The 19,498-nt window shown below is 38.0% G+C and overlaps 2 protein-coding genes across 2 annotated transcripts; one reads left to right on the forward strand and one right to left on the reverse strand.

The window, feature by feature from the left end:
* The first annotated feature begins 3,229 nt into the window (after positions 1-3,229).
* LOC126627898 (uncharacterized) lies at positions 3,230-4,878 on the forward strand. Its single transcript, XM_050297470.1, has 2 exons — positions 3,230-4,337; positions 4,424-4,878. Exons 1-2 carry the CDS (start codon positions 4,067-4,069, stop codon positions 4,537-4,539), a joined length of 387 nt encoding a protein of 128 aa, XP_050153427.1. The 5' UTR covers positions 3,230-4,066; the 3' UTR covers positions 4,540-4,878.
* A 9,916-nt stretch (positions 4,879-14,794) lies between these two features.
* LOC126632845 (uncharacterized) lies at positions 14,795-18,999 on the reverse strand. Its single transcript, XM_050303348.1, has 3 exons — positions 17,847-18,999; positions 15,871-16,000; positions 14,795-15,429 (listed from the first exon to the last, which is right to left on the reverse strand). The coding sequence occupies exons 1-3, from the start codon at positions 18,585-18,587 to the stop codon at positions 14,945-14,947; spliced, it is 1,356 nt and encodes a 451-aa protein (XP_050159305.1). The 5' UTR covers positions 18,588-18,999; the 3' UTR covers positions 14,795-14,944.
* Between the last annotated feature and the right edge of the window lie 499 nt (positions 19,000-19,498).

The raw sequence follows: 19,498 nt of genomic DNA on the forward strand, positions 1-19,498 counted from the left end.
GCAATATACTCTATGAAAATAATATAACACATAACATTACATCATTGGTTCGGAACACTAACATATAACACATCGAAAGGTGTAGGTCAGTCCGATGCAGAAGCATTCATGAGTGCATGAATTTACCAAGATTCAAAAATAGAAATTAAAGCCCTAAGTCAACTAGTGGATTAGGTTCAGTTTCATTCTGTTTGGTTTTTTTCCAAAACCAAAAATTAAATCAAAATTATTGTTCGGTTTAGTTTGGTTTTCTTCAGATTTTTTTCTTCGGTTTGTTTTCGGTTCAGTTTTTTTTTATAATTTGATTCAGTTTTGGTTCCCTTTTTTATTAAGAAAATATGAAAATTGGTTTTTTTTTCTTACAAAAAAATAAAATGAAAAAGGGTAGGAAAGTAAGGAGAACAACCCATAACCAAATAGACGAGAGGAGATGGTGGGATTTAAATGATATGAATGTATCTAAATTGCACTGGAAAAACAAACTAGAACAACCCAGATTCAAACAGATATTTCTTTCTGATTTTTGGAAGCATCATGTCAACCTAAAAGTGCTTACCAAAGAATAACCAGTCATCAATACGACATCAGTACAACAATCAACCCCCAAACAGAGGGTTCTGCAATACAATAATTTAAACAAATTATTACATGCATAATAATGAGCAACTTAATTGATAGGTTTTGAACGGCAAGAACCACCAATCCAAATAAAAGAAATAAAAACCAATGAAAGTGATTTGAAAATTTTCAGTTTTAACTAAAAATCATACAATAACTTTATTTAATGGTTATGACAAAACTCAATACTAAATCAGTCCAATTATAATGGCCCAAACTTTGAGTTTATAATTTTGTACCTAACGGCAAGCTTTTGTCCGTTAATCTTATTGATCTCTCTCATATTTTGTCTCTCCCATTTTTTCCTGACATTCAAAACCTTCCATTTTTCTTTCTAATCTTGCATAGCAACTCCATTTCTATCACTATGTAAAAACCACAGCTTCGATCCCAAACTTAATTTTGAGCCGTCTCCATCTCTGTGAAAATCGGAAATGATCTCTTACAAGCAAAACTGTATGATTTTGTCACTCTCTCTCTCTCCCTCCCTCCCAAAATTTCTCACTCTCTCTCTCCTCTATGTAAAGATGAGCAAGGGATCTGCACTTTCACCGACATTGGCAAAAAAGCCAAAGGTAAATTTCTGCCCTTCTCTCCTTATTCATCCGATTATTAACCTTTCAATTTAACGAAGAAGAAGAGAAGAATTCGATGTTCCGAAAGTGAATTTTCTGCTTACGTTTACAGGTGATTGGAGATGGCTGAGGTAATTTTGAATGAAAACATCTCTTCTTGTGAAGAAGAAAGCTAGACTGTAAAGCCTATAAATAAGCGGCCGCTCAACAATCTCCAACTTTGCATCTTGTTGTATGTGTATATATATTATTATTTTCTTTTTTCCTCTTATTTTTTTCTCCTTTACATTCTTTACTTTTGTTAGTATTAATTAGCTTCTTCGTCTCTTGCATATACAGAGGGATGGAATCGCTGGATGACTTTAGGAAAACATCATCATAACTATATTAAAAAAAGGAATGAATCAAGCTACAAACAGGAAGGCCTTTATACTTAGTCGCGTTTATACGTATTCACCCACACTAAAGAGAATCCCTAAATTTCCTTAGTCACGTTAACATTTGGAATTTATTGTGAAGGGGAATTATGCCTTTATGCTTCTACTCAATTATAATACTTAAATCTTTTTCAAGATAAACAAAAAATTAAAATAATTCACACTATTTTTGGAACGTAACCAAAATAATTCACACTATTTCTGAAACGTAACTAAAATAAGCCACACTATTTCTGAAACCACAACAAACTATCTCACACTATTTTTGAAACTGGGCCATAATAGCCCACACTATTTGTGGAAGGGAACAAAATAAATACTATTTCTAAAACTACATCAACATAACCAACACTATTTCTGAAATTGAACCAAAATAATCCATACTATTTTTTGAACCATAGCAAAATTACACACTATTTTTTGAAAACTGAACCAAAATAACCCACACTATTTCTGGAAATGAACAAAATACACACTATTTCTAGAACTACAACAATATAACCCACACAATTTTTTAAACTGAACCAAAATAATCCACTCTATTTCAAAAACTACAGCAAAATAACCCACACTATTTTTGAAACTGAACCAAAATAACCCACATTATTTCTAGAGTTACAGCAAAATAACCTGTACTATTTCGGAAATTAAACCAAAATAACCCACACTATTTCTGAAAATGAACAAAATAAAGACAAAGTTTTGATAAAACAACCCAATCTTGAATATTGATTGATCGCACGTCTTTCTCCACAACATAGTAATCTTATATGTTACTATTTAATAGTATAATCTATATATGGATTACTTTTGATTTGGCTATGTATAGCAGCTTGAAATTCAACTGCATGAAGTTTTTAGTCCCCTCTTCTCTATTCTCTCTCCTCTCTCTCTCAATATAAAATTATGGTGTTTTTTTTGTGGGTTTCAAAAACATATACTATTTTGATAAATATGTTTTTGCTTTTTTGTATTCATGGCCCTTTTGGGATTCTTCTGTCAGGAGCAGTGTCTGGAAAAAAAAAAGTTGAAATAAGGACTATTGAGAAATGTATCGAAAGTGTCTTGAGCAACGAAAATAGATAAACAATTTGAGTGCAATTAAATTACAGGACCATTAAGTTTTTTTACATACAAAAATAGCAATATTCTATGAATTAAAAAAAAAACCAAAATCTTCTAAAGCTCACTTAAAAAATCAAATTTCCTACATCCCCATAGTGAAACAAGAACGGTTGGTTTTGTTAATTAGTTTGGCACGTGTGGTAGTCGGAACAATGAAAGGGGAATGGTGGACAACAAAGGAAAATGGAAGTGGGGATGGTGGACGCCAATTCATCACCTTCATATTTAATAAGGTAACATGTTTTCTCCACTATAAAAGAGGTAACAGGCTTTCTATTAGGGGCAAGTTTGGAAATTTTTTTTTTATTGTGTTGGGCTTTTAGTTCAGCCTTTGAGTTTTCATGTTTGCAGGGCCTGGTATATGAATAGTTTGTCCTTAGAATTAAAATTTAAGTCATTTTGGTTAAATAATAGTTTATGGTTAAATTAAAGTTAGCCTAAGTCATTTTCATTAAAGCTCCCATAAAAGAAAGGTGTTGATCCCTTGCATGACAACATGGGTTCAAACCTCGTCGGTAACTAATTTAACACCTAATCTAACAAAATCTATCGTTTGACAAAAAAAATAAAAAATATGGTTAAATCTTAGTTTACTACCCTCAAGTTTCGTGGTTTTCAACATTTGGTACATAAAGTTTTTTTTCATCCCAGAATCATACTTAAAATGTTAATTTTGGGACAGTCTCATATATCCGTTAGTTAGCTTGTTAAGTCTTCCATTAAATGATGATGTGGCGCCCATGTGTACAATGACTGGGCGCCACGTGTCATTAAGGGGTCCACCTGGAAAATCAAAATTTAAAAAAAAAAAAAACACACACCCGTCTTCTACCTCCCCCAACCCCTCCCTCTTTTCTGCACACCCACCCTCAATTCCCTTTCCCAAACACTCAATGCCATTAATCTCCACTTTCTCTCTCTAACCTTCCTCTACCTCCGAATTATAAGGCTTCTCCTTTCTCTCTCTGCCATATCTTGTTCCCCTTTGGCCGCTGATTGCACCGTACGATGATCATGGGGTCGATCCCCAATCTCGATGAGTTAACTAAGTTGACTCCACCAAGCTTCGACTAGTTTCAGCGGCAGAACCTCCTGAAGAAATCTGAGGCCATCAAGCTCAAAATCCAAACCCTGGAGCACAAAACCAAGGCCTCACTCAACGACCTCAAGTAATGCGAGGTTTCGATCAGGGACATCTGCTAAGTCGCGATTGGAAATGTCGAGAAGAGCAAGGAGGCGACGCTCAAGGTGCTGAAGAAAGCCCGCAATGACGACGAGTACGGAGAGGTGGACGACGGCGAGGGGTCGCAGATGAATCTCAAGTTGTTGTGCTTAAAGATGGATTATGGAGGGTTCTGGAGGTTCATGACGACGAGGAAGAAGGAATTGGAAGCTCTGAGGTTGCAGATGCCTCTGGCTTTAGGCGATTGTGTCAATCTGGCGAAGTTCGTGCTAGAGGCGATATCAGAGGTTATTGAGGAGTTGCCATCAGAAAACAATGAGAAGGCTATTGTGCTTTTCAAGCTTGTCAGTTGCCCTCCCGTCTTCTCTCTTCGTTCCGATTTGATTACCAGCTTCAAAGGTACTCATTTCGACTACCCATTTGGATTTCCTGATGATTTCTGTCTCAAAATTTTGAAAATTTGATGGTTTATGGGTTTTTTCTAGACCAATTTCTACACTCCAGCCATTATGATATGAGACGATCAGCTGAGGAAGATGATGAGACTATTCAAAACAACGCGAATCGATGTATAGGTGTTGCTCCATGGGTTCCAAGCTAGCTTTCGCCTGTGCTATCAATGGAGGTTTCGCAGCAATCTGAGGCCTTGGGAGAGCTTATGGAGGCTGAAGAGATGAGAACAGTAGGTGAACAAGAGAGTGGAGATGAGCAATATGGAATGTGCAGAAGATAGGGGTTGTAAAGGAAAAAATGGGAGGGAGGGGATTGGGGGAGGTAGAAGAGGGGTGCCTTTTTAATTTTTTTTTTTAATTTTTAATTTCCAGGTGGACCTTTTAATGACATGTGGCGCCCAATCATTATCCATATGGGCGCCATGTCATCAATTAACGAAAGACTTAACCACTAGACTAACAGATGTATGAGACTGTCCCAAAATTAACACTTTAGGTATGACTCTAAGACGAAAAAAACTTTATGTACCAAATGTTGAAAACCACCAAACTTGAGGGTAGTAAATTGAGATTTACCCAAAAAATAAACAAAAGAAAGGATGAATTGAAAGAAAACTATAGTAGGGTCATTGAGGGTTGAATTGAATTAGATGAATTATTAGAGAGAAAGGTGGATGGGTTATAATAGGATTTTTAGTACCTACACAAATAGGGTTAAAAACACTTAAAAATAATTGCAAGAGAATAAGGTAGTTATAGTCTAAAAGGCTCAAGCAAAATCGTTTTTCATAGGCATTGAATGAATAATTTGTATTTAAACTAATCCTTAATTAATTATTTAAAATAAAATTTGAAGAAGATTGATTTTATGACTTAAAATAATAAAAACGAATTTTAATAAAAATAATTAAATAAATCCGCAAGAGAAAAATAACTAAAAGAAAACATTTTTGAAAATCAATTTAAAAAGACACTAGGGTTTCCACAGTCACTAATACCAATCCTATTGCAAATTTACCAATTACTTACGAATTTCCACATACATGCTTTGAAGGTTAGGCTTTCCTAATGCATACTTTCCTCGTGACGTTTAGGTGAAAATTAATGTATATCTAACATGCAACCCGTTTGTGATGTTTAGATTAAATATAAACATGCAATACTCATTAAGTTTTGTGAAAACCCTTTGAAAAACCATGCAATACTTAAGAGCATGATGTTTACTTAAGTGAACTTAAAATTACTAATCACAAGAAGCCCTCCTCAATTTTTGGGTGATATTCCAACATGAAGTGCATCACATTACTTGCCTAATTACCCTAATGATCGCGAATCATTAAGACAATTAGATAGTTTAAACATGGTAATTAATAATTCAAAGCAAACATGCATCCATTAATAAGCAAATTAATAAAATCACATATTCATGTTAAGGCTCGTGGCCTCACCCTAGCAAAAAGACTAGTTACGCATAATCATGAAGAAAAATAGTATTAAGAATATGGATAGAAAACACCTTATAAATAAACTTGAATCGTCAAAAGCTGTCTAAGCCGATTTCTCCAAAATAGTGCATACAGAACCCTAATGGCTAATTGGCCTTATTTATACTACTACACAATACAATCCTTCCTAGAAAATGTCTTCTAAAAACTAGAAAACAAAATAACAAAAGGATAACTTAAAATCACAATCCAAATCAACTAAGGAAATATGGCCAGTAAAGAACTAGCCACGTTTCTACACCATCAATCCTCCAAATTTGGCCTAAAACGACTCAAACTACAACTTAGGACGTTCTAAACATCTTTGCAGAAGAGTTTGAACCCAAAAACCATCATCTTTCAGTAAATCTCGCAAATAAAGCCTGCAGCTTAATCTGATAGTATTGTGCACTGGTCCTTTAATTCTTCGCCATAAATTAACCGCTTGGTAGAAAAATTTGAAACTTTGATACGAACAATTTGAGATATTGATGAACATCCTCCAATTGGAATTGCTCCAAAATTTCACCATTTGATCATTTTTTGCTTAAGAAGAAGTCGCATGTCTTACATTGGAAATATGACGCAAAGTATCAAAATCTCACCAAAATAATTACCAAAACGTACTAAGGATAGAGGAAAATATGTAGTATGAAATTGACTCATCAGGTTATGTCGGTAGGGGTGAGGCACATGGGAACTTTTTTAAAGGTTTTAGTATTCTATAAATATTATTTGGATTGGTTGAGAGTAAATATACAACTTGCTCTTAATTGAGATTTACACATATTGCCACACAATTTCTCCAAATCAGATGAAAACCAGTAGCACCACCAAGAAAGGATATAAAAAGAGAACCCATATAGATGACGTAGTCGCACAAACTTAAAATCAGGCTAGAAAAGCCGGTGAAATCCTTGCACAAATGCAAGGATTGACAAGAGCTTGCACCGTTGCAAGGGATTATAAAGTCCAGCAAAATGAGGCTGGGATTAACTAGTCTCCACAAAAGCATATGGGAGTGTAGACACATAAATTTCGATGAAATAAATACTCACTGACACATAAAAATTTTGATGTGCCGAGGCTTGTGTGGCACGTGTCATGTGTCTAACAAATCGTACACATGACATGTAATTCATCAAAATTGGACGAGTCATTCAGAGAGACATGTGTCGACACTTGGCAAAAAGAAATTAAGGAATTATCTATATTAATTTATATCAATCAAATTAATTGATTTAAAATTCCAAATTAAGGATAAAATGTGAATGATTTATTTGATTTAAATCAAAGATAATTTGATTAAATCAAAGATTATTTAATTAAATCAAAGATAATTTGATTAAATCACAGATTATTCAATTAAATAAAAGATTATTTGATGAATTCAAATCACAAACCAAGCCTCAAAACAAGTCATGGTTCTTTCGTCAACGAATCAAGTCCATAATTAAGGCCAAAACCAACAATAAGCAAGACTTGGCGTATAAATATGAGGCTCCAAGACAAAGAAAGGGGCTCAGAAGTCATCCCCACACCTAGACGCTCAAACTCTCAAGCCTCAAACACCCTCAAATACTCAGAAGATTCAGCAAGCTCTTTACATTCTTCATCGCATTTGTGAAGAACCACCAAGCACCCCTACAAGTGCTGGTTCCTCTATCGCCACAAGCCAAAACTTTAAGGCGTTCGTTCATTTGAGATCAAGTCACTGTGAACCTCAGATCAACAACACACGCACTTTTTACCCCGGAGATCGAATCAGATGTATCAAATTTGTAATAGAGATTGTAAACCTACATTTTACATTAATACAAAATTTATTTTGTACACATGTTCTTGTTTGATTTGTCACATGAATTTCGCATTTACAGGGGAAAGGCCCTTGGAAGCAATGGTTTTTACATAAATGGTGGTCTGGGTTTTGGAATGAGAAAAGGAAAGAGAGATGGGGCGAAGACAACGAGGTTTGTTTTGCAGCGACCGATGATTTGACTATGGAACTTCCAAATTGCAATAGGGGTAAGGTTATGTGTAAAATTTGTAAACGGCATTGTTTTAGGATAATTCAGTTTTTGGTTTAATTTTTGAACCACTAAAACTGAAACCGAACCAATAGATTTTGGTTTGATTTGGTTTTTTCCAGTTTGGTTTAGTGTTCGGTTCAATTTTTTTTCTCAGTTTTCAGTTTTTCCAACCCTCCCCTAAGTGGATTATTTTTGTCAATAACGGTGTTATCCTAGCATATTTTATCTTAATTATATATTACTGTTGTAGGCCTATTTGATTGAGCGATCTAGGGTTAGAGAGAGAGAGGGGTGCGGCAAGCTTTAGGGAGAAGAGAGATAGATTTAATTGTGAGGTGTGTTTGATTCACCTCATTGTGCCTTTATTTATAGTAGTAGGATGGGTAAAACATTTTCCTTTAGAATTACAACATTTAATAGGTAATCTAGTCCTAATAGGAATATAAGATACATTCCCAGATTCCCTAGGATTTACACAATCACATTCCTATTCTAAATATGACTGCAACACTCCCTCTTGAGTGTGTAAATACTCAATAAACCATCGCATCAGATCTTCAGCAGATAAGGTAGAATAGTTGATGAAGTCATCGGCACAACGGGTGATCGCGAGTCTCAAATTTACTTTGAAGTAAGCATTTGTAAAAACTCACAAAAACCTTGCTATGGTAAAACCCAAGGAATGGGGAAAACCCATAGACTAAGGAGAAAAGTAAGAAAATATGCATAATGTCTAAAACATTCGTCAAACTAGACAAAGGTAGTGAACTCATCGGAGTATGATCATCCCAGGATGGGTGCCTCATTAAAACCTCGTTAGGTAGCAAAAACCTAGTGGGAAAAAATGCTCCTAATCGTAGAAAAAAGAGTACATTAAGATCATGTGAGTATGCTTCTAGATACTCCCCTTGAGTTAGACATAACTTCTAATTAAGAGAATTACAAGCTATTCAACTTAGATAATGTACGCATACTGAATCCTTGGACGAGCTTCTGAATAGTAGACTTGGGCAACGACTTGGTAAAGAGATCGACCAGGTTGTCCTGGGAATGGATTTGCTTGACTTCAATGTTCTGATGCTGCTGCTGCTGGTGTGAGTAAAAGAACTTTGGCGCTATGTGTTTGGTGTTGTCTCCTTTGATGTATTCCTTCTTCAGCTGCTTGATACATGTTACATTGTCTTCAAAGATCGTCGTAGGAAAGTCAACGACTGATGTAAGACCACTAGTGCTTCGAATATGTTCCATAACTTCTCTCAACCAAAAGCACTCACACGATGCTTCATGTAGGGCAAGAATCTTAGCATGGTTAGACGAAGTCGCAACTAGCGTTTGCTTGGTAGACTTCCAAGATATAGCGGTGTCTCCAACGGTAAAGACATAACCCGTTTGAGAACATGCTCTATGTGGGTCAGACAGATATCCAGCATCTGCATAACCAACAAGGCGAGAATCAATCAGAGGGCCATAGGGGGCGGTAACACTTGAAGATTCACGGGTATAGAACAAGCCCAAATCCGTAGTACCTTTGAGGTAGCAGAAAATATCTTTAACACCATTCCAGTGGCTACGTGTGGGCGCATTGCTGTATCTAGCCAATAGATTCACAGCGAAGGAAATGTCGGGTCTAATGCACTGAGCTAAGTACAATAAAGCCCCAATTGCACTTAGGTAAGGAACTTCGGGTTCCAAAATCTCTTCCTTATCCTCCTTTGGATGGAAGGGATCTCGTTGACCATCTAGCGTCCGAACGACCATGGGTGTACTCGAAGGCTTCGCTTTATCCTCATTAAAACGTCATAACACCTTTTGGGTGTAGTTCGATTGATGTACTAGGATTCCATCCGAACAATGCTCGATCTCCAGGCCGAGACAGTATCAAGTTTTCCCAAGATCCTTCATCTCAAATTCCGATGTCAAGTGTGTAGCAATTTCCTCAAGCTCTGCGGGAGTCCTAATGAGGTTCTTGTCATCGACATAAACTGTAACAATTGCAAATCTGGAATGTGACTTCTTTATGAACATGCATGGGCATAGTTTGTTGTTCACATAACGCTAACTTGTCAAATATTCACTCAGACGGTTATACCACATCCGCCCGGATTGTTTTAATTCGTAGAGTGACCTCCTCAACCTAATTAAGAGAGTGTTCCGTGGTCTAGAACTATTTGAGCCAGTCAATTGAAAGAGTGTTCCATGGTCTAGAACTATTTGCCCCCATAGAGATACGCGGTTACCACGTCCATAAGCTGCATATTCAGTTTTTCGGAAACTACCAACCTGATTAGGTAGCGGAATGTTATAACGTCCATTACGGGGGAATACGCCTCCTCGTAATCAATCCCCAGGTGCTGAGAGAAGCCTTGCGCTACGAGGCGTGCTTTGTATCGCACTATTTCATTCTTCTCATTACGCTTCTTCACGAAAACCCACTTGTAGTCAACAGGCTTCACGTGTGGTGGTGTAGGAATGATAGGTCCAAATACCTTACGTTTCGCGAGCGAATCGAGTTCGACCTGGATTGCTTGTTTCTAGTTTAACCAATCGGTTCTACGTCGGCTTTCATCGAAGGAATGTGGTTCAATGTCGTCGCTAAGTATGATGTCACTAGCTACTGAGTACGAGAATGCATCGTCGACGATCATCTCATTCTTATTCCAAACCTCATCCAATACTATGTAGTGGATCGAAATCTCACGATTCTTGGGAGGCCAACATGTTTCATCTAAAGCATCATTGTAATCTAGAATAACCTCATGCGTTGGAACAGATGAGTGAGCGATGGTCGGATTCAAACTAGGGTCACTAATTGGTGCCATTTTCCTTTTCCGGGGTTATGAATCCTTTAAACTAAGGGGTCTGCCACGCTTCAGGGTCGAAGCAGATGATTGGCTAGTTACCAATGTACCTTGTCGCTTGGAAGGTGCAGCCTCCCCTCCTTCGAGGACGGTCCAGCCTTCCCAGGCGGGTTGTTGACATACACGGGATACATCTATCCTTGCAGGTGTGTTTGCAGCGGGTATATGAGATCATGTCACCTTTGCTAGATCATTAAAAGCATCCGGCATGCTTTGAGCAATGCTCTAAAGATCTATAATTCGACGCACATCAGTTTTCGACTGGGCAATGCGGGGATCTAAATGAGACATAATGGGAGCATACCACGACAATTCGCGACGTTCTACGGGAATGTTACGATGCTTATCTCCCCCTAACGACGGTAAAGAGATCTCTTGTCAAGGGTTCTAAGTATCGAACAATTGATGGCAAATCATAACTGACATAGATTCCCATTTTTCTCTGAAGACCCATTTTGATATGTAGCGGCGGTGCTATTGGCACATAAATAATGCACCTAAACACCCGTAAATGCGAGACGTCAGGCTCGTATCCAGTGACCAATTGTAATGGTGAATGTGGTTGGGTAGCGATGGGCCTTAAGCAGACCAACATAGCTATGTGCAATATTGCATAGCCCCAGGCAGATACCGGCAGTTTGGTTCGCATAACCAAAGTCCGAGATATCAATTGAAGACGCTTTATGAAAGCTTCTGCCAAGCCGTTTTGGGTGTGAACATAAGGTACAGGATGTTCCACATTTATCCCTACTGACATGCAATAATCGTCAAAAGTATGTGACGTAAACTCTCTAGCATTATCCAGTCGAATCGACTTGATCGGATAATCAGGTTGGTGAGCCCTTAGCTTAATAATTTGAGCTACGAGTTTAGCAAACGCGGCGTTGCGTGTGGACAACAAGCAAACATGTGACCATCTTGTCGATGCATCAACCAACACCATAAAGTATCTAAATGGTCCGCATGTTGGTTGGATTGGTACACAAATGTCCCCTTGAATCCTCTGAAGAAATTTAGAGGGGTCGTGAATGATCTTTGTATGTGAGGGTTGAGTATTCAACTTCCCTAAAGAACACGCTTTGCATGGTGGGAATCCAACATAGGGATGTAACTTATGCCCGTGTGAAGATTTAAGGATACGACGCATCATGTCATGTCCAGGATGTCCCAAACGATCATGCCAAAGTAACAAAGTGTCCAGGAACTCAGGCATAGGGCCGGCCACACTATGGGCTTCTATGCCGCGAATGGTTGTGATGTACAATCCACTTGGCAAGCGTTCCAACTTCTCGTGAATATGCTTCTGGCCATATTCATACGAAGTGATACAAAGAGATTTAGAACCATGATCTTTAGTGGTTTCAAGATGATATTGATTATCTCAAATATCTCTAAAACTCAGCAACATTCTTCCGGAACGTGGAGTATAGAGTGCCTTCCTTAATGGTCAGAATTGTACCATGAGACAACATGATACGTGCCTTTATGTATCCTTCAATTAGGTTGGATGAGCTTGAGAGAGTTGTCAAAGAAGCTTTCTTGGGTATGAAGTTAGTAATATAGTGGCGTTCACGCAATATGGTGTGCGTGGTTGCACTATCTGCCAGACAACTAACTTCCCCACTAGACATACCTAGAAATAAATTGATTGAATTGGTCACATGTATAAATATAAATCCATTCATTCAATTAAGCAATTCGAGAAAATAATATTCATTCAAATAACAATCCATAATTCAAAACAAACCAAAACCAAACAAATTATTCCAAATACTTAGAAAAATTGTTCAAAATTAAACCATAAACCTAGCAAAATAGGGGGGTAGGGTCGGCCACTCCTAGTGGGTTCGGCCACTAGGGGTAAACACCCTAAATACATGTTTTATTTTATTCATCTATAGGCACTGACGCCTCTTGGAAATCTAATATCTCCAATGATGTAGTTGCATCTGCCGGATGATCCACATGTGCAAAGTTAGACTCACGACGGGAATGATACTTGGCAATAGCCTCAGGCGAAGCTCGACATACACGTGACCAATGATCATTTGATCCACAGCTATATCACATGTCCAATTCAGTAGAAGCATCATGAACGGGAGCTTTGCCCTTGTTCTTGAAGTTTGGGACCTTAGGGGAGAGAGGTGGACACTGCTGGGTTGCAATTCTTCCCTTAGGTGTGGCACTCTGTTGACCTTAGGCCCATGGTTGGGCTTGCCGCCCATTGCCACAACCACGACGGTTCTTTCGTCGTTTATGGTTGTTAGAATAGGTCGCATGCGCTTCAGGCGCATCGTTTGAGCCAATGGGTCAAGCTTGATGATTCTTCATCAAATACTGGTTCTCCTTTTCAGCAAGAAGTAATATAGAGATCAAATCCGAAAACTTGGTGAATTTCTGTACCCTATATTGTTGCTGCTGGACAATATTGGTGGCTTGGAAGGTCAAATAGATTTTCTCCAGAAGATCTGATTCGGTTAATTCCACTTTGCAGAATTTCAATAGAGAACGAATTCTACAAACTTCAGAGTTGTATTCATTCACGGACTTAAAGTCCTGGAAGTGAAGATGCTACTAGTCGTGTCTTGCTTCAGGTAAGTATATATCTTTCTGGTGATCGAAACGGTCGGCCAAAGCAAGCCAGAGGGTGCGTGGGTCCTTCTTAGCGAGATACTCAGTCTGCAGTGCATCATGAATGTGTCTTCGGATGAAGATCATTGCAGTAGCCTTTTGAGCTTCGTCAACAGGTTTGTCGGTGATATGTGTCTCGATGGTGGCTCTAATGCCCTTTGCAGTGAGATGGAGCTTCACATCTTGAACCCACTTCAAATAGTTTCTTCCAGAGACTTCTAGAGCAGAGAAATCGAGCTTGTTCAAGTTCGACATGTCCTTAAAACGGAGGGAGAAAACGTGATTAGTCATATGGTAAGCCATAGACATATATTGTAGAACATACAGGTTCTTTAGACATGTATTGGTTTAATTTATGCATGAAAACTACGGGTTTCATGTGGTATGTTTTGAATGAAAACTTCGGGTTTCAAAGGCACTAAATTTGAAACTACAAGTTCAATTTAGTTTTATGAACAATTAGTTCATAATGAGAGGTTCCTGCAAGAAACACATAATGCAATATACTAACTAAGTGTAGTGGATTTGAGTTGTCTTCGGGAACTCAAGTGTGAGAGCTTCGTTACTACCAAAGTATGTGACGGTTCAAAGTATAAAAATAAATTATTGAATCGTTAATGTCTAAAAGTGATCTTCAGGTCAATAATTTTGGATTCATTATCAGATTAATGGACTGCAGGTCACTTTTAATTAATTTTATGCTTCTACGGCACAAATTCTACATAACAATTTAATTGTGCGATGCATGAAACAAATATATATATTGACAAATATATGAACATATACAATATATATATATATATATCGAAAGGAAAATATAAACATAGAAGGGTTCATGCATCATGGGGAATGTTTTCATGCTTCATGGACGTTTCAAATATCTTCTTTTATTTTAAGCGTACCTGATTAGCAGAAAACGAATAAGCCTTTGAATGTGGTGGATGATAGCCTCCTCCAACGATGCGTCAATTCCTTAGCTTCTGGCAAGAGCGTGCTGATAACGTGTTGTAGGCCTATTTGATTGAGCGATCTAGGGTTAGAGAGAGAGGGGTGCGGCAAGCTTTAGGGAGAAGAGAGATTGATTTAATTGTGAGGTGTGTTTGATTCACCCCCTTGTGCCTTTATTTATAGTAGTAGGAAGGGTAAAACCTTTCCCTTTAGTATTACAACATATAATAAGTAATCTAGTCCTAATAGGAATATAAGATACATTCCCAGATTCCCTAGGATTTACACAATCACATTACTATTCTAAATATGACTGCAACAATTACTTGTTTTCAGAGAAAAAAAAACAAAGATTATTTGTTTTATGTTATCCTAGCATATTTTATCTCAATTATAGATTACTTGTTTTCAGATAAATAAATAAATAAATAAAAATAAAAATAAAAAGATTACTTGTTTTATGAGGAAGATATTGTAATATTTCCTTCTAATATTTTCCTTAAGAGTTTAGGGGTTTCATGCTATATATCCTAATTTATTACAAATTAAAAAATAATCCCTTAATTTTCCCTGCATCAAAGTCCTTCTCAAGAGGTAGATTTCTTATCTTGATAAGAGATCAAGCAAAAGCTCATCCACCAAATACTCTGACAAGGCAATCTCTATTTCCAAACCCAGCTCCTCTTGCTCAAACTCAAACTTGTTCCACCTCATTCCTTTGTGCATATCTCTCACACAAGCTTCCTTGTTGTGCTCTAGTGATCCCCAGTCCCCACTCATCCAAGCTCTTGCTTTGCTAATCATTTCCCTATTAAACCCATCTTCTTTTTTATTTCTTTGAGCACACATTTCTTCTCTAAAAAAATCAAACAATAGTTGATCTTCTACTAGTTCCAGCTCCCAGCTCTTTAGGTCTGAGCAACTTGCTTTGCAATGATTTAACAGCTCCATTGCCCTTTCTGCTATTTCGTCATCTTCTTCAATGTTGGTTCTTTCTTCGAACGACATTGATGTGTCTAAGTTGATAGGATCCACTGTTACAAGACTCTCAAAGAGCTTGATCTTCTGCATAAGCATTTCTTTTGTCCCTATTAAAATTTGATACAATGTTAGCATTATACTTGAGAAAAGAAAGAAAAAATTGTGCTAAGCAATCTAAAGAAAGAAAGAAAAAAGGGCTCAAAACACAATTTATGCCACTAGGACAACTATTCTAAATATCCCGAAGGCTAGGTGGTTGGCCACCTCCTGGATTAATCCCTAGGCTTTTGAAATTTAATAAAGGGTGCCCAGACCTACTTAGGTGCTCGCCTAGACCGTTTAGGTCGCGACTCACACTTAACAAAGAAAACCTACAATAATTACGTTACCAAAAAAAAAACTCAACTAATAAGGCTTTTGAACCACAAGTAATTTCACTAGGGGACTTGGGTGACTTGTCTAGACTGAAGTAATATGAGTGACTTGTCTTACTTCAGTCGGGATTTTCAATGCTTGTTATAGAGAGAAAAAAGGAAGAAGACACGTACTTTCCATATTGGCCAGGCTTTGATCAAAATTACTTGAAAATGACGAGTCTTCATCTTCCCCAAATTGAAAACCAAGCACTGAAACTGGGTTGTGCTGCTCATTTTCTTCATCACATAGTGGCAGCTTAACCTGCCACATACAAAATTCAATTCAGTAGGTACATGATAGAATATAAATGCTTATCACAAAATTTGAATTTGATAGTCAACATTATCTTATCGTTTTATACAAGTGATATTAAGAAAGGGAGACAATCAAATATAGAACATCATGTGTAAGGAAGAATGCCCTTAATAATTTAGGCAGAGAGATTGTGTTGAGAATTGTCCCACATCAATGAGGGACAAGGTTTGCCTTGAGAATTGTCCCACATCAGTGAGGACTAGGTTTGCTATGTGCTTATATGGTCTTGGGCTACTCCCCATAATGGAATTTTTAGATCATCGGGCCCGCCCCACTTTAACGACATCGATACTGTCCCCACATTTACCATCTGCCCAATCCGTCAGGTGTGGGATTTTACCACAAAAGGTCTCAGTATTAGTTAGAGTAGGGTAATTCTATTTAAACCCATTTGTGGGACTTTATCCCCACCGATGTGGGACTTTAACAGCTCATGTTGGGCCCACTTATTTTCAATGGAACTCAGTTGTTGTCTATATATTAAAAGTTCAGACTTGTTTCCTTATGGGTGACAAACTCATTGGCTTGCACGGGCCTGCACCGTGGGCTCTGATACCATAATGAAATTGGGGTTCCACCATAAAACCAATTGACAATATGGAGAGTAGCTCAAGACCATATAAGCACATAGCAAACCTTGTCCCTCACCGATGTGGGACAACTCTCAACACTCGTGTGGGACAACTCTCAACACTCCGCTTGATGAAATTGGGGTTCCACCATAAAACCAATTGCCAATATGGGGAGTAGCCCAATACCATATAAGCACATAGCAAACCTTGTCTCTCACCGATTTGGGACAACTCTCAACACGTCCTTGCATGTGTGGTAGATTTTCAAGCCTACATGTGGACAACAACTGGGTGACGTGGAGCGCGTGTGGCCATTTGGCTTCACACGAAGACAACCCGCTCTGATACCATGATGAAATTGGGGTTCCACCATAAAACCAATTGGCAATATGAGGAGTAGCCCAAGACCATATAAGCACAAAGCAAACCTTGTCCCTCACTGATGTGAGATAATTCTCAACACGCCCCCACACATGTGGTGGATTTTCAAGCCTACATGTAGACAACAACTGGGTGACGTGGAACACGTGCGGCCGTTTGGCTTCACACGAGGACAACCCGTTCTAATATCATGATGAAATTAATGTTCCACCATAAAACCAATTGGCAATATAGGGAGTAGCTCAATACCATATAAGCACATAGCAAACCTTATCCCTTACCAATGTGGGACAACTCTCAACAGATTGGAGAGTCCTTTTGGTCAAATATGTCACTGGGCCATGCCCCTTGCCCTAGTGATAAAAGTGTTGTTACCTCAAAAGTAACTAAATCACAATATTCAATCGTGTTGACAAAAAAAAATTAAAATAGTGGCAGTGTTGTTTTGGTACTTTTGTATATTTTCAGAACTAAATCCTAAACAATTAACAAGAAGTACTTTGGGATCTAAACTTATTTAAATTAATGGTGACTTGCATTTTGTCTGATATGCACTGGCCAACTGCTTAGCAAAAATTTGAGATTGAAACAATTAAAGATAATGTTAATTCAGAAATATAACATAAAATTAACAGTTGTCAGTCATCCGTCCATGAGCAAATTGTGTTTTACAGAGCTTAAGCAACCATTGTTTTTCACTAAAGACAATTTTACTCATCATGTCTATTTAAATGTGGACATTTCCGATACATGTACAGCCAAAGCTTAGCATCCAAGGATCCTCAACAGCAGACACACAATATAAATTTAGATCGCGTTGCACTAAATAATTGACGTACCTTGGGTCCCAATGCGGCGTAACTTCCTGTCCCTGATGTAGCCTCCATGGAATCCCTGCCGACACATGGTGAATATTTTTTACTATCCTCCTGATAGTCAGGGTCAGAGTTGCCACCCCAAGGCGGTAAAAACTCCGAGGTAAAATCACTGTCACACCAGCTCGACCCATTGCTGCTGCTATTACTACTACACGTAGTACATGTGGTGGTGGACCCTGTTATGGTGGTGCTTGCGGTACAATGCGTAGGTGAAGAAACATAATCCAAAGGTGGAGGTGGAGGCAACTTCTCATCGCGGAAGGATGTCCACCGTATGATATCTTTGACTTGCACGGTAATTTGGACTTGGCTTTGACTACCTTGCTTCCTTGATGATCTTGGTGAGTTCAGTCTTGACTGCAGCAGCCTCCTTGAGAGGCTCCTAGGTAAAAACGAGGGGGGTTTTACCGCGGTAAATGACATGTTTTTAACTGCATTCATGAGAGAGTGGAATGCTGAGATTGTGGTCCAGGCAGCCTTTGATCTGCTTCTGAGTAGTTTTCTGGAAATGGTATTGGTATTTTCTGAACATGAATTTTGGGTTTTGGGGGCATTGCTTGGATTGGATGGTAACTGTCTTGGAAATGATATGAAACCACTTGAAGAACATGAGTTAGAATTTTCACCGAGGAAATCTTTGAGAAGCATTCTTGGCCTGCGCTCTATTGGTAAAAGGCTTTCTTTGATGTTGGTCATGCACATTTATTTTTTGAAGATGAATAAATGAAGAAATTGAGAAAATAATTGTTAACAGACAAGGAATTTATGTAGTTTGACAACTCACAAATCAAAGTACTTCAAGCCTTTAAAATGGACGATCGCGATGATCAATTTAACATGACAAAAGCAACATAATAAACGATAAAATAGATGAAAGAACAATTAGAACATGAATGTGCAAGAGGAGAGGAAGTATTGAACAAATGAAAGTGAAGCAAATATTTTGGGGAAGTGAAGTGGGAGAGTGCGGAGTGAAAGTGAAAGAGGATAGGAAGGGGGTTTATATTTATAAGGGTTGGTGAGAAATGAGAAGTAGAATAGAAAGGGAGAGGTAGCTTTTTACTTCTTTGGGGTGAGGATCTCCAGGTAGTTCATTATTCATCCATGCAAAATGTCTTTTGATTGGGGGGTTAATTAAGTAAAAGAAAATTTTGAGGTGTGTGGATCATGCATTGGAGAATAAAAAATTGGGAAAATAAATAAAAAAATTTGGGGAAAATGACAAAAAAGTCTAGAGGGTGGATGCTTCTATTTTGCAGTTAATTTAAAGGGAAGAGGATCCTCTCCTGAGCTCAGGATGAGGATCTTCTTGACTAGCCCATCTGAGTCGTTCAAATTTAATTCAACAGCTTCAAACAGGGGGCCTTCTAAAAGTTATAATAATTGTAACTGTTGGATTAAGTTTGAAAGGCTCAGATGGGCTGGTCAGAAGATCCCCATCTTGAGCTCAAGAGAGGATCCTCTTCCAATTTAAAGTGGAAGGTGATTGATTCTGACTGAGGATTGGTGAGTGAGTGTTGATTTGGGGGAAGAGGATCCTCCTGACCACAAAATCCGAGTCGTTCAAATTTAATTCAACGGTTGTAATTATTATAAATTTTAGAAGGCTCTTT

Source organism: Malus sylvestris, chromosome 1 (genome assembly GCF_916048215.2).
Source record: "Malus sylvestris chromosome 1, drMalSylv7.2, whole genome shotgun sequence".
Classification (NCBI taxonomy): Eukaryota; Viridiplantae; Streptophyta; class Magnoliopsida; order Rosales; family Rosaceae; genus Malus; species Malus sylvestris.

Bases quoted from the DNA above. Each gene is read 5' to 3' on its own strand.
- LOC126632845 (XM_050303348.1), bottom strand. From the start codon at position 18,587: ATGTGCATGACCAACATCAAAGAAAGCCTTTTACCAATAGAGCGCAGG. The intron at 16,001-17,846 runs GTACGTCAATTA...TGTATGTGGCAG, and splicing joins ACGCCGCATTGGGACCCAAG to GTTAAGCTGCCACTATGTGA. The intron at 15,430-15,870 runs GTACGTGTCTTC...AAATTTTAATAG, and splicing joins AAGCCTGGCCAATATGGAAA to GGACAAAAGAAATGCTTATG.
- LOC126627898 (XM_050297470.1), top strand. From the start codon at position 4,067: ATGAATCTCAAGTTGTTGTGCTTAAAGATGGATTATGGAGGGTTCTGG. The intron at 4,338-4,423 runs GTACTCATTTCG...GGTTTTTTCTAG, and splicing joins TTTGATTACCAGCTTCAAAG to ACCAATTTCTACACTCCAGC.